This window comes from Triticum aestivum, chromosome 7A (assembly GCF_018294505.1).
Source record: "Triticum aestivum cultivar Chinese Spring chromosome 7A, IWGSC CS RefSeq v2.1, whole genome shotgun sequence".
NCBI lineage: Eukaryota > Viridiplantae > Streptophyta > Magnoliopsida > Poales > Poaceae > Triticum > Triticum aestivum.
Window position 1 is genome coordinate 648,015,523 of NC_057812.1, and position 15,180 is coordinate 648,030,702.

Here is a 15,180-nt window from a genome sequence, read left to right on the forward strand (position 1 = left end):
GGATAAGGGATAAGGGAGAGGCAACAGGACGGCTTTCGTCCCCGTCGACTAACCGCCCCCAATCCCGATCCAAACGGTGGCCGTTCTTGTGTTTCCACTGCAGACCATGCTGCGGGAAGCCGCGCTTCCTCGGGAACAAGCTCGTCTCCCGGAGCGCCATAGGCGTCCACGCCATGAGGAGCCGCGCGGAGCGCCCGCCGTTCCGCAGTCAGCAGCTATATGCCTCGCCGCCTGGCAAGCAGCCGGTAGCCGCCAAAAACATCGCATGTTTCACCGCCGTGCAGCCGGTTGCCGACGCCACGACGCCGCGGTCAATTCCAAGACCCGGGCCCAGACCGCGCGCCAAGCGGCTGGATGCCTCCGAGCCGGAGTGCTTCGGTGTAGCGCATGTCTGACGTCGTAGGCTGGTCGTGCGTGGAGCCGCGCCGTAGAGCGCCGCGGTGGACGGTGAGTACAACGACGAGCGACGACGTGTTCTTTTTCCTCTGTTCTGCTTTCATGTTAGCATAGTGTTGTACGTGGCGGCCAGAGTTGGAGATCTTTGAGTCTGCTCTTCTCAAGGCCAATCGCTCCACTACGGCGATGTACGTGGCGGCCAGAGTTGGAGATCACCAGAGTTGCTACATCCGTTCTTTCCAATGAATGGTACCGTCCGTCGATTTCGTCCCCTGTTTTATCTCCCGGTAGGGGCTCGCGATTCGCGCAGTGACGTTGCCCACGCCGTTGTGACGTGATGCTTCGCTGCGCCTGCCGTCTCGCCGCTGTTGCCGGTGATGAACTCCGTCGTGTCCCCTTCATGCGATGAGAGATGCCGTGCAGGGGAGTCGCTGCCACTGCCGTTCTCTCTCAGCGGAGAGCAATCGTGCTGATAACGTGATGTGAAACAAGGAAGACAAACGAATCTCTATCTCTTTCATTGATGATCTCTGTACATTATATATCACTCAAGGGATGCGAACGAATGGACATATCCATTCGGCAGGGAGCGAGGAGAGACGCGACAGTTAGAAAAGGCTAACCGCCTGTCGGTTTACAAGGTGGAGATTATCCATAATTTAATATATTTAATTAATTCTTAACAGTGGTGATTCTGGTGAAGACAAGTCTCGGATATAGATATCAAATGTGTTGTGCATAAATGTCGAGTTGTATACAAAATTTTGGTTCTTTGGCAACTATGAACTGCAGATTTCTTGGTGTTATTATCCTCAATCAATGTGTGATTATTATTTATGTAACATAAGTCAGCGTCGTGCAGATGTAATTGTGTAGTAGTTCAGATGTAATTGTGTAGTAGTGATATGAGAATATTCTTTACTTCTTCTTTTATCTTCCTTCTATGTTATACTAATAGCATGTAGATGATTTAACTTGCCTCTTTATTAGTGAGCAAGAATCTGTTGAACACTTGCTTTTCGGTTACATTGTTGCGAAACATCTGTAGATAATTGTTGCTGAAGTTTTTCAGTTTGCTTTCCGTGATAATGTAGTTTAGCTGAATTACCTACCTTGTGAGATATATAAATAATAAAAATATGTAGGTTGTATGACTTGTATTGCTTCCATCTGAAGCTTATGGGCAATGCAGAATGATTTATGTTTCACCAAGGGAGCACCGTGGAAAGATATCTGGATTCTTCTGGGAAAGGCAAGCATGTTAATTCATCAATGGAAGATTCTATGCTTGGATACCGAGTCAAACTTACTAAAGGAATGCTTGCTACTACTAGATCGACAAAGAGGAGAACTCCCGAGGATCGCTTGGAAATGAAGAATAAGGTGGGCGCAAGGATTGATCAACGGAGCTGATATCTGAGGGCGCATTCCAGTTGATATTGATGATTCTGTGATAGATACCTCCCGTTGTTGAACTTTCTTTTTCTCACTATGTTGGTTTTCCTTCTATACTTTTCTGGCTCGGCTACTTTGGTTTAGCCCGAGCGCAATCAAGTCTGTATTTTGTTTGCCTCATTTTTTTAATAAAAATGGGGCGAGGGAAAACCCCTTTCAATTAAAAGAATAGCTCGTAGGTAATTATGTCCATGGGTTTACTCATTTGTCTATGAGGGTAGTATCGGTGTTTAGGTAAATAACAAGATTGGCCATTATTCGGTCGATGAGGGAGAGTGGCGATTGGATCCGGGCCCTAGGCAGCCACCTTGTAGATCCTTGTAGATTGCCGCCATTCCATCTACCACACAGATCCGCTGTTCACGTCCTCCGGTCCACCACCCTAACATCCTCCACCGTGGTGGTCATCGATGGGATCCGGGCCCTAGGCAGTGACGCAACGTCCGATCCAGCACACGCCAACTTTGAGGCATATCCGCCAGAACCAGCATACCCCATCGGAGAGGAGGTGTTCCCGTCGACTACGAGGCATCTACGGCGACTTCGTAACATCTCAAGATGATATGTCGGCTCAATCTCTCGGAGGTGCTCATATGGGTAGGTGTGCGTATGTGCGTTCATAGGGGGGAGTGTATGCGCGTATATGTGAGCACTTGTGTTTGTACTGTGTTCAAAAAACATACCCCATCGGAGCCAATCCGCGCCTCCGCACGCTGGATCCGGCATCTGACGGGATGTCAACATTGATGATCTTGCAAGCCTGGAGGATTGTGCGGCCTGATGAATCTCGAGTGCGTCCTCCGGTTTGGGCACCACGCGTGCCACACCCACTAGCTCCCTTGGCAGGGGCAACTCCGGACAAGGGCACGACACGGCCGTGTCGGAGGAGGCAACCCAGGAGATGGAGCGAACCTCCTTGGTCATGGTGAGGATGCCATAATCGTAGTCCAACCCTTCATGCCGGGCTTGACCTATCTCAGTCCCTGTACGGTCAATGAACTCAGCGAGCCTGATCTCGTGGTTGCGCTTTCCCATGTGGAAAGTGGTGAGGATGTTGAAGTCTTCCTTGGATAAGCGGCGGTGGGCGTTCTCGTGCAGCTTCATGGACTCCTTGTAGCGACTACCAGGAGTGGCCGCCGACACAGCGGTGTGGGGTCATGCCCCCGCCTATGCCATGATCCATGTCGTCGGGTCTTTCCCCAAACTCCCTCATGCGCTGCAGCCGCCAAACCGACAGAAGGAGGTGACCAACGGGGGGCCCAAAGACTTCACAATGTCGATCCTAGTAGCTTTTGTTTTGAATTAATTTAGATTGTTACCACATATGTCACGTGGTTGCCGATACTGGCAGCTTGGCGAAAGGGAAGGCGAGATAGTTGATCTGAGATTTCTGGATTAAGAGGTTTTTTCAGCCGCCCAACCCATCTTTTGCAGAAGGGGGCTGTCATGGCACCATGGGGTAAAAAATAAATTACTAAGAAATAATATTTTACTATAAAAAACCTAGAAATATGCAAGAAAATGTCACTAACAAAACCAGATCATGTTGTCGTGGTTTTAAAAAAAAATCGTGTCTTTAATTTTTTTTCTTATAATTAAAAGATATTTGCATTTTAAAAATTGCATGGGGATTCTTTTCAGAAAAATTCCAATTTTCAAAAACTTGTTCAGAATGTCAAAATGCGAACATTTTTTGAAAAGCAGGGACAATATTTAAAAAACATTTTTTGAAAAACACGAACAAAATTTGGAATTTTAAGAAAATCAAAAAATTCAAAAAAATTGGTACATTTTTTTTAATTTCCCCAAACATGTTTTGAACTTTTGAACAATTGTTTTTAAAAATGGGAACATTTCTGAAATTTCGAACAAAATTTTGAAAGCGCGGACATTATTTGAAACTCAAACATTTTTTAATGTTGTGAGAAAATTTTGAAAAATGGAACACTTTTCTATGTGTGAACAAATACTTAAAACAGGGACATTTTTTAAATTGCAAACAAAATTGTGAAACCACAAACATATTTTGGAAGTCCTAAACATTTTTGGAAACAAGATTTTTTTTTAAATTTGTGAACAAAGTTTTAAAAGAGAATATGTTTTGAATTTGTGAACAAATTTTGAAACGAGAACATTGTCTGAAATTCCAAACAATATTTGATTTTTTAACAAGTTAGATAATAAAAAATGAGAAAACAAAAAAGAAAAGAAAAAGAAAAAAAATAAAAGTTTAAAGAAAAAAGGAAAATGCAAAAATAAAAACAAAAAGGAAAAAGGAATAAGTAAAGAAGAAAAAAACAGTGAAAAACTGGTTTGGGAACTATTGGAAAGTTCCTAAAACCGGGTTCTGTAGCGCATCATTTCCTGGGTTGGCCCATCGTATTTGATCCCTCGCCTATGTGCGTATCAACTACAGTCTGCCGCATTGTCTCAAAAAAAAAAAACTACAGTCTGCCGCATAATGCGGCAGATAGGATGTTTTTAGATAAACGGCAGATAGGATTTCTCCTCAAACCCTCAGGATCAGGACTCAGGAAAAAAAAGAGGGCGCTCGTCTACACGCGAGCTTGGATGGAGGCAGGGCAACAACCAGTGAGCAGAGACCAGAGAGGGCGACGGCCAGGGCGAGGCAGCGATCGACAAGGCCGCTGGTTAAATATGCCGATGACGTCGAAGAACAAGAGCAAGTATATTTTGCCAACGACTGAAATAAGGTCCATTAATTCCCTATTCAGTCTATTCTAATTAATTAGTTTTTTTGCGGGAGAATTAATTAGTTTTGTTTTCTAATTTTATTATATATATAGGGTTTTCTCCTTCATAAACTCACCGACCTGCAGTGGGTCCTTTTACACTGACAATTCAACTTTTTTTCTTTTAGAGCGAATTGACACTTGAGTTGACAGTTCAACTGTTGAGGCAAGATCAGGGGCGCACGGAATCTGTTGGATTGGCAGTCAGCAAGCCGGCAAGGGAAGGGCTAACGTGCGGTTGGAGGCCTTTGAACACAAATGATAATGAGGACATGAGCTGACGTCTCACGGCGGTGAGTCGATGATCCTGTTTCGGCTTCAGAAACCAAGTACCTGTCGTGCACGGTTACCCCAGTTCAATATAAGGAGGATGCAGAAGCTGTATGGTCCAGAGAGTTATCACTGTCATCTTTTATGCTTCTGCAGCTTGATGAAAGGAGTTCCATTGGATGAAAGTTACAGAGTCGCAGTAGTACTAGTAAACGAGCAGTTCAACTAAAACTACATTTGCATTCATTCAGGTATTTCAAAAAAAAATTTACACAACATGTAAGCCTGGTTGCTATGTTTATTCAGCCGAAAGCTAAAAAACTTTAAACTCTACGCAAACGCAACACGTAAGTAAATTCACTGCTCGATGAGAAGGGTGATCATATCTTCCTCAGCCTAATTTGAGCACCGTGCTGTGGCTGGAGGGTCATCACGGTGTACGGCGCGTGGGTGTAGGACGGCGAGAGCTCAAACGAGAAGCGCTGGAGGATGGTGCTCAGTGCCATCTTAGCTTCCAGCAACGCAAAGTTCTGGCCGATGCAGATCCGAGGACCCCCTCCAAACGGAAAGAACGCCGACGGATGCTTTGCCGCGCTCGAGATGCCATCAGCAAACCTCTGTGGATTGAACTCACTTGCATCCTCTCCCCAAATATCGGGATCATGGTGGATAAAGAGAAGGGGCAAGATAAGGGTCACTCCTGTAGGATATTTGATGCCGCCAAGCTCCGTTGCCTTGTAAGTTCTTCTGGTAAGATAGGTTACCGGCGGGTACAGCCTAAGAACCTCATACAGAATCATTGTTACCTGCAAAACAATGGACAAGATCAAGAACATTACTCCGACCACTGTATTCTTAAAACATCACATCATCCTGTTTTGCTCCAAAAGAATACTTTTAATTCATGAGTATTTGTTTTCACTCACATGTGTATATGCAGACATGCAATATAATTTTTAATGGAATGGACATCTGATAGGAGTAGGTTTTATTGTTGGCTACTCTTTTGTCAATTTGATGATTGGGGGATTATTTAATTTCATTTTATCCTGCAGTATGTGCACAAGGCATCAATTTCGTACTTACAATCTTCAGGCGACTCAGGTGCTCATAATCTGGTGTGGTTCTTCCGAAGTGATGCAACACTTCCTCTCTTGCCAGCTCTTGCCACTCCGGGTGCATGCTTAGCACAATTAGTGTCCATGTGAGCAAGACCGATGTTGTCTCCATACCTGCAAAGTAAAACAGCTTGCATTCCTCAATTATATCATCAATACTCATCCCTTGGCCTGCCTTCCCATTTGATTGTTGCATATTTGACTCCAACAGCAATCCTAGCAAGTCATTGCTGCTGGCTTCACCATTTTTAATAGCTCTTTCTTTTTTTCCAATAATTCCTCGCATAATCATGCGGATGTCATGATCAATTGCTCTCATCCTTCTATTATTTTTTGTTGGTAAGAACCTGCAAATGTTGTGACATGTCATCATAGGAAAGAAAATCTTGATTGCTAGTATTGTTTAAGTTTAACATAGAAAAGAAAAAAGTTTCTTTGATCAGTCTACTATTTTATTCAATGAGTTCTTTCATTTCAAAAGAAAAGGAAGCCAACTATTTAATCAAATACAATTTGATAGAAATTATATGGGCTTGCGTTACAAAGGTTTACAAGTACTCTTGTATGCAAGTCGAAAGAATTTTTTTTTTTTTTTGTGTGTGCAAGGGAAGAACTTACCAATAGCCTGGGATAAACATTGTCTGAAAAGCCTGCATTAGTCGTTTAGCTAACTCCCCTTGCAGCTCGAATATTTTCTTCCCTTCCTGATAATTGCTACCAAATGATGTTCTCGCGATGACATCTCCAGTAAGATTCTGAAACTCAGAACATGTGTCAATCTCTGATAACCCTTCACCGGACATGGAATTCTCCCACCTTGCAACCATTTCTTCGCAACAGGTAGAAAAAACTGGCAGAATCCTCTGCAAACGAAACATTACTAGCTATCAGCCTATGCAATTCCCATGTTGCGATTTAAAATGAGAAAAATAATGAATTTTTTCGTTGAACCGGCACCTTTATCTTCTCATGATGAAAGGCAGGATTGAGGATTCTTCGGTGCTTTGTCCATTTCTCGCCTTCATGATTTGCAACTCCGTCGGCTAGCAGCTTCCCCATACGGCTGCTCCTTTGTTTCCTATAGTGTCCAAGCTTGTTAGACAGAATTTCTCTCACTAGATCCGGGTCAGAAATCATCACCCTTGGCGTTGGGCCAAACCAAGTGAATGGCATTTTCCCTGCATTTTGTAAATCGATATTTTGTTACACGTACGACAATCAAAGTGCATGCATGTTATAGTTTGTTAACTGCTCCTGTCTAGCAAGATGCATGCCCACAAATATCCCACACGTAACCGTTGCCTTCTTTACCGAACACGCTATGTATCAGAAGCTCAGAGCACATCCCTAATTAACGCGGGAGAATAGAAAAAGTTCAAAAGAACTTGTGAATTTGGCGACTGAAAGATTACCGTGCTCCTTAACGGCGTTGCAGAGCATGGGGTGCACACGAGGGATGATGTCGTGGGAGCCGAGCGGCATGGGCTGTGATCGGGCCTCTCTGTTGAGCCGGGCGTCCTCCGGTGCGTCGCCGCTGAAGAGGCGGTACCGGGTGCCCCTGAGGCCCTGGGCCCGCAGAGCCCTGCCCAGCCGCCGCGGCGTCCACCATGCCCACTCCAGAATCCAGGCGGCTAACGACAGTAGCGCCACGGCCGCCGCCGCGCCGGCGATGCTCCACGGAGAGGCGTCCCCCAGCAGCATCTGGAGACCTCGGGTTGGCTTCAGTGCAGAGGAGGAGGTCAGGAGTCGTACGTAGTCTCGAGAACAGACCGCCGGTTGGCTTCACACGTCTGCAGTTTTGCCTCGAGGTTTTGGCTCAATTGGTGTGAGTGTGAGCGAGGGTAGCCTCGAGAAATTAGTTACGTGACTTTTCTAGCCATCTTTTTTTAGGGAGACTTTTCTAGCCATCTAGAAAGCCAGAGAAGTATGGGAGACACGACTACATAAACCGATCAAGTGGCCCTGGTGATCACGTAGGGAGGACTTACAGGGCACAAGAATTTCTTTTTTCCCTAGAAAAACAAGATTTTTTTTTGTGTGGTTGCGAAGCACAAGACTGAATAGTCGTGATCGACGTCGATTTTTCTTTCCAATACTCCCTTCATTCCGAATTATAAGATGTTTCAGTAACTTTTCTCTGAATTGTCCAGCAAAAAAAAAAACTTTTCTCTGAATTGAATGTATATAGACGTGTTTTATTGCATTTGTTCACTCATTTGTATGTACTTCATACTAAAATGTTCAAAACGTCTTATAATTCAGAACAGACCTAATACTTCTTTCTGCAGAAAACAAACATGCTGCAGGCAAAGCATACTTTTCATCAGTACTTTCTACATCTCATGTGTTCTTGCTCGACAAGTCAATTTTTCTTCCACCACCTAAAGAACACATGACACATTTTTTCATCCAGAAACAACGAATATCCCGCTCGAAAAGAGGGAAAACATTTGCACCATAAAAATAAAGCAAACACCTTTATGTATAAATTTCATCCAACTTCATTGCTGTGACACGCTCACATAGTTATACATGAGAAGATAATTCAAAATTATAGATGTTCTCCAATGTTATATGTCGATTTTATTGAAATTTATTAACTTCCATGAATCAGGCTTTTCCCCATTATATATATAAAGCACATGGCCAAATGATACGAGGTGCTGAGGAAGCTCTCAAAAGCTCATCAAAAAACAAAAAACCCAGCACACCGCATTGAAGACACAAAAATCGCACAAGAGTGTACAACAAAACGCCACCGGAGTGTTACCGAGAAGAGGCATAGTAGAAATGTCGACAAAACCAATAACCGCCGACACTTAATGACAACGCCTCCAAGAAGGTAACGATTCCACGCGCCACGGGCGTGTCTGCCAAAGCGGACAACGTTTTCACCTTGAGTGTTAGAGAGGAGGGAAGGGACCAAGGCGGTGCCCCAAGAGAAACATTGAAAGAAATATGCCCTGGAGGCAATAATAAAGTTATTATTTATATTTCCTTATATCATGATAAATGTTTATTATTCATGCTAGAATTGTATTAACCCGGAAACTTAGTACATGTGTGAATACATAGACAAACAGAGTGTCACTAGTATGCCTCTACTTGACTAGCTCGTTAATCAAAAGATGGTTAAGTTTCCTAACCATAGACATGAGTTGTCATTTGATGAATGGGATCACATCATTAGAGAATGATGTGATTGACTTGACCCATCCGTTAGCTTAGCACTATGATCGTTTAGTTTGTTGCTATTGCTTTCTTCATGACTTATACATGTTCCTATGACTATGAGATTATGCAACTCCTGAATACCGGAGGAACACTTATTGTGCTATCAAACGTCAGAACGTAACTAGGTGATTATAAAGATGCTCTACAGGTGTCTCCGATGGTGTTTGTTGCGTTGGCATAGATCGAGATAAGGATTTGTCACTCCGATTGTCGAGAGGTATCTTTGGGCCCTCTCGGCAATGCACATCACTATAAGCCTTGCAAGCAATGTGACTAATGAGTTAGTTGCGGGATGATGCATTACGAAACGAGTAAAGAGACTTGCCGGTAACGAGATTGAACTAGGTATTGAGATACCGACGATCGAATCTCGGGCTAGTAACATACCGATGACAAAGGGAAGAACGTATGTTGTTATGCGGTTGGACCGATAAAGATCTTTGTAGAATATGTGGGAGCCAATATGAGCATCCAGCTTCCTCCATTGGTTATTGACCGAAGATGAGTCTCGGTCATGTCTACATAGTTGTCGAACCCGTAGGGTCCGCACGCTTAATGTTCGATGACGATCATTATTATGAGTTTATGTGTTTTGATGTACCGAAGGTAGTTCGGAGTCCCGGATGTGATAACGGACATGACGAGGAGTCTCGAAATGGTCGAGACATAAAGATCGATATATTGGAAGGCTATGTTTGGACACCGGAATGATTCCGGATGAGTTCGGGCAATTTCCGGAGTACCGGGAGGTTACCAGAACCCCCCGGGGAGTCAATGGGCCTTATTGGGCCTTAGTGGAAGAGAGGAGGAGGTGGCCAGGTGGAGGGCGCCCCCCCAATCCCAATCCGAATTGGGGTGGGCGGCCGGCCCCCCTTTCCTTCTCTCCCTCTCCCTCTTCCTTCTTCTCCTACTCCAACTAGGGAAGGGGGGAAACCTACTCCTACTGGGAGTAGGACCCCCTCCCTTGGCGCACCCTATGAGGGCCGACCCTCCCCTCCTCCCCTCCTTTATATACGGGGGAGGGGGGCACCCCATAGAGACACAAGTTGATTCTTAGCCGTGTGCGGTGCCCCCTCCACATATTTCCACCTCGGTCATATCGTTGTAGTGCTTAGGCGAAGCCCTGCGTCGGTAACTTCATCATCACCGTCATCACGCCGTCGTGCTGACGAAACTCTCTCTCGGCCTCAGCTGGATCAAGAGTTCGAGGGACGTCACCGAGCTGAACGTGTGCAGATCGCGAAGGTGCCGTGCGTTGGTACTTGATCGGTTGGATCATGAAGACGTTCGACTACATCAACCGCGTTACTCAACGCTTCCGATTTCGGTCTACGAGGGTACGTGGACACACTCTCCCGCTCGTTGCTATGCATCACATAGGTAGATCTTGCGTGATCGTAGGTAATTTTTTTGAAATACTGCGTTCCCCAACAGTGACATCCGAGCCAGGTCTATGCATAGATGTTATATGCACGAGTAGAACACAAAGAGTTATGGGCGATAATAGTCATATTGCTTACTAGCATGTCATACTTTGATTTGGCGGTATTGTTGGATGAAGCAGCTCAGACCGACATTACGCGTACGCTTACGCGAGACTGGTTCTATCGCCGTGCTTCGCACACAGATGGCTAGTGGGTGTCTGTTTCTCCAACTTTAGTTGAATCGAGTGTGACTACGCCCGGTCCTTAAGCTTGTTGAAGGTTAAAACAACACACTTGACGAAAAATCGTTGTGGTTTTTGATGCGTAGGTAAGAATGGTTCTTGCTAAACCCGTAGCAGCCACGTAAAATTTACAACAAGTAGAGGACGTCTAACTTATTTTTGCAGGGTATGTTGTGATGTGATATGGACAAGACGTGATGATATATAAATTGTTGTATGAGATGATCATGTTTTCTAACAGTTATCGGCAACTAGCAGGAGCCTTATGATTGTCGCTTTATTGTATGAAATGCAATCGCCATGTGTTTTACTTTATCACTATGCGGTAGCGATAGTCGTGATAGCAATAGTTGGCGAGACGACAACGATGCTTCGATGGAGATCAAGGTGTCAAGTCGGTGATGATGGTGATCATGATGGTGCTTTGGAGATGGAGATCAAAGGCACAAGACGATGATGGCCATTCACTTATATTGATTGCATGTGATGTTTATCCTTTATGCATCTTATTTTGCTTAGTTCGGCAGTAGCATTATAAGATGATCTCTCACTAAATTTCAAGGTATAAGTGTTCTCCCTGAGTATGCACCGTTGCGAAAGTTCGTCGTGCCGAGACACCACGTGATGATCGGGTGTGATAAGCTCTACGTTCACATACAACGGGTGCAAGCCAGTTTTGCACACGCAGAATACTCGGGTTAAACTTGACGAGCCTAGCATAAGCAGATATGGCCTCGGAACATTGAGACCGAAAGGTCGAGCGTGAATCATATAGTAGATATGATCAACATAATGATGTTCACCATTGAAAACTACTCCATCTCACATGATGATCGGACATGGTTTAGTTGATTTGGATCACGCGATCACTTAGATGATTAGAGGAATGTCTATCTAAGTGAGAGTTCTTAAGTAATATGATTAATTGAACTTTAATTTATCATGAACTTAGTACCTGATAGTATTTTGCATGTCTAATTTATTGTAGATCAATGGCCCGTGCTACTGTTCCTTTGAATTTTAATGCGTTCCTAGAGAAAGTTAAGTTTAAAGATGATGGTAGCAACTACAGAGACTGGGTCCATAACTTGAGGATTATCCTCATTGCTACATAGAAGAATTACGTCCTAGAAGCATCACTAGGTGCAAGACCCGCTGCAGGAGCAACGCCGGACGTTGTGAACGCCTGGCAGAACAAAGTTGATGACTACTCGATAGTTCGGTGTGCCATGCTCTACGGCTTAGAACCGAGACTTCAACGATGTTTTGAACGTCATGGAGCATATGAGATGTTCCAGGAGTTGAAGTTAATATTTCAAGCAAATGCCCGGATTGAGAGATATGAAGTCTCCAATAAGTTCTACAGCTGTAAAATGGAGGAGAATAGTTCTGTCAGTGAACATATACTTAAAATGTCTGGGTATCATAATCACTTGACTCAGCTAGGAGTTAATCTTCCGGTTGATAGTGTCATTGACAGAGTTATTCAATCACTGCCACCAAGCTACAAAAGCTTTGTGATGAACTATAATATGCAAGGGATGGATAAGACAATTCCCGAGCTCTTCACAATGCTAAAGGTTGCGGAGGTAGAAATCAAGAAGGAGCATCAAGTGTTGATGGTCAACAAGACCACTAGTTTCAAGAAAAAAGGTAAAGGGAAGAAGGGGAACTTCAAGAAGAATGGCAAGCAAGTTGCTGCTCAAGTTTAGAAACCCAAGTCTGGACCTAAGCCCGAGACTGAGTGCTTCTACTGCAAAGGGACTGGTCACTGGAAGCGGAACTGCCCCAAGTATTTGGCGGATAAAAAGGATAGCAAAGTGAACAAAGGTATATGTGATATACATGTTATTGATGTGTACCTTACTAATGCTCGCAGTAGTGCCTGGGTATTTGATACTGGTTCTGTTGCTAATATTTGCAACTCGAAACAGAGACTATGGATTAAGCGAAGGTTGGCTAAGGACGAGGTGACGATGCATGCGGGAAATGGTTCCAAAGTCGATGTGATCGCCATCGGCACGCTACCTCTACATCTACCTTTGGGATTAGTTTTAGACCTGAATAATTGTTATTTGGTGCCAGCGTTAAGCATGAACATTATATCTAGATCTTGTTTGATGTGAGATGGTTATTCATTTAAATCTGAGAATAATGGTTGTTCTATTTATATGAGTAATATCTTTTATGGTCATGCACCCTTGAAGAGTGGTCTATTTTTATTGAATCTCGATAGTAGTGATACACATATTCATTATATTGAAGCCAAAAGATGCAGAGATGATAATGATAGTGCAACTTATTTGTGGCACTGCCGTTTAGGTCATATTGGTGTAAAGCGCATGAAGAAACTCCATACTGATGTACTTTTGGAATCACTTGATTATGAATCACTTGGTACTTGCGAACCATGCCTCATGGGCAAGATGACTAAAACTCCGTTCTCCGGAACAATGGAGCGAGCAATAGATTTATTGGAAATAATACATACTGATGTATGCGGTCCGATGAATATTGAGGCTCGCGGCGAGTATCATTATTTTCTGACCTTCACAGATGACTTAAGCAGATATGGGTATATCTACTTGATGAAACATAAGTCCGAAACATTTGAAAAGTTCAAAGAATTTCGGGGTGAAGTGGAAAATCATCGTAACAAAAAAAATAAAGTTTCTGCGATCTGATCGTGGAGGAGAATATTTGAGTTACGAGTTTGGTCTTCATTTGAAACAATGCGGAATAGTTTCGCAAATCACGCCACCCGGAACACCACAACGTAATGGTGTGTCCGAACGTTGTAACCACACTTCATTAGATATGGTGCAATCTATGATGTCTCTTATTGATTTACGGCTATCGTTTTTGGGTTATGCTTTAGAGATGGCTGCATTCACGTTAAATAGGGCACCATCTAAATCCGTTGAGACGACACCTTATGAACTGTGGTTTGGCAAGAAACCCAAGTTGTCGTTTCTTAAAGTTTGGGGCTGCGATGCTGATGTGAAAAAGCTTCAACTTGATAAGCTCGAACCCAAATCGGAGAAATGTGTCTTCATAGGATACCCAAAAGAGACTGTCGGGTACACCTTCTATCACAGATCCGAAGGCAAGATATTCGTTGCTAAGAATGGATCCTTTCTAGAGAAGGAGTTTCTCTCAAAATAAGTGATTGGGAGGAAAGTAGAACTTGATGAGGTAACTGTACTTGCTCACTTACTGGAAAGTAGTTCATCACAGAAATCAGTTCATGTGACTCCTACACCAATTAGTGAGGAAGCTAATGATGATGATCATGTAACTTCAGATCAAGTTACTACCGAACCTCGTAGGTTAACCAGAGTAAGTCTGCACCAGAGTGGCACGGTAATCCTGTTCTGGAGGTCATGTTACTTGACCATGATGAACCTATGAACTATGAAGAAGCGATGATGAGCCCAGATTCCGCGAAATGGTTTGAGGCCATGAAATCTGAGATGGGATCCATGTATGAGAACAAAGTGTGGACTTTGGTTGACTTGCCCGATGATCGGCAAGCCATAGAGAAAAGTGGATCTTCAAGAAGAAGACTGACGCTGATGGTAATGTTACTGTCTACAAAGCTCGACTTGTTGCGAAAGGTTTTCGACAAGTTCAAGGAGTTGACTACGATGAGACCTTCTCACACGTAGCGATGCTTAAGTCCGTCCGAATCATGTTAGCAATTGCCGCATTTTATGATTATGAAATTTGGCAAATGGATGTAAAAACTGCATTCCTGAATGGATTTCTGGAAGAAGAGTTGTATATGATGCAACCAGAAGGTTTTATCAATCCAAAGGATGCTAACAAAGTGTGCAAGCTCCAGCGATCCATTTATGGACTGGTGCAAGCACCTCAGAGTTGGAATAAACGTTTTGATAGTGTGATCAAAGCATATGGTTTTATACAGACTTTTGGAGAAGACTTTATTTACAAGAAAGTGAGTGGGAGCTCTGTAGCATTTCTGATATTATATGTGGATGACATATTGTTGATTGTAAATGATATAGAATTTCTGGATAGCATAAAAGGATACTTGAACAAGAGTTTTTCAATGAAAGACCTCAGTGAAGCTGCTTATATATTGGGCATCAAGATCTATAGAGATAGATCAAGACGCTTAATTGGACATTCACAAAGCACATACCTTGATAAAGTTTTGAAGAAGTTCAAAATGGATCAAGCAAAGAAAGGGTTCTTGCCTGTGTTACAAGGTGTGAAGTTGAGTCAGACTCAATGCCCGACCACTGCAGAAGATAGAGAGAAAATG

At 43.6% G+C, this 15,180-nt stretch overlaps 1 protein-coding gene across 1 annotated transcript; it reads right to left on the reverse strand.

The window, feature by feature from the left end:
* Nucleotides 1-5,100: 5,100 nt before the first annotated feature.
* Nucleotides 5,101-7,839, reverse strand: LOC123154211 (cytochrome P450 72A397). Its single transcript, XM_044572989.1, has 5 exons — nt 7,405-7,839; nt 6,950-7,170; nt 6,611-6,855; nt 5,961-6,339; nt 5,101-5,680 (listed from the first exon to the last, which is right to left on the reverse strand). The coding sequence occupies exons 1-5, from the start codon at nt 7,691-7,693 to the stop codon at nt 5,255-5,257; spliced, it is 1,560 nt and encodes a 519-aa protein (XP_044428924.1). The 5' UTR covers nt 7,694-7,839; the 3' UTR covers nt 5,101-5,254.
* Nucleotides 7,840-15,180: the final 7,341 nt, after the last annotated feature.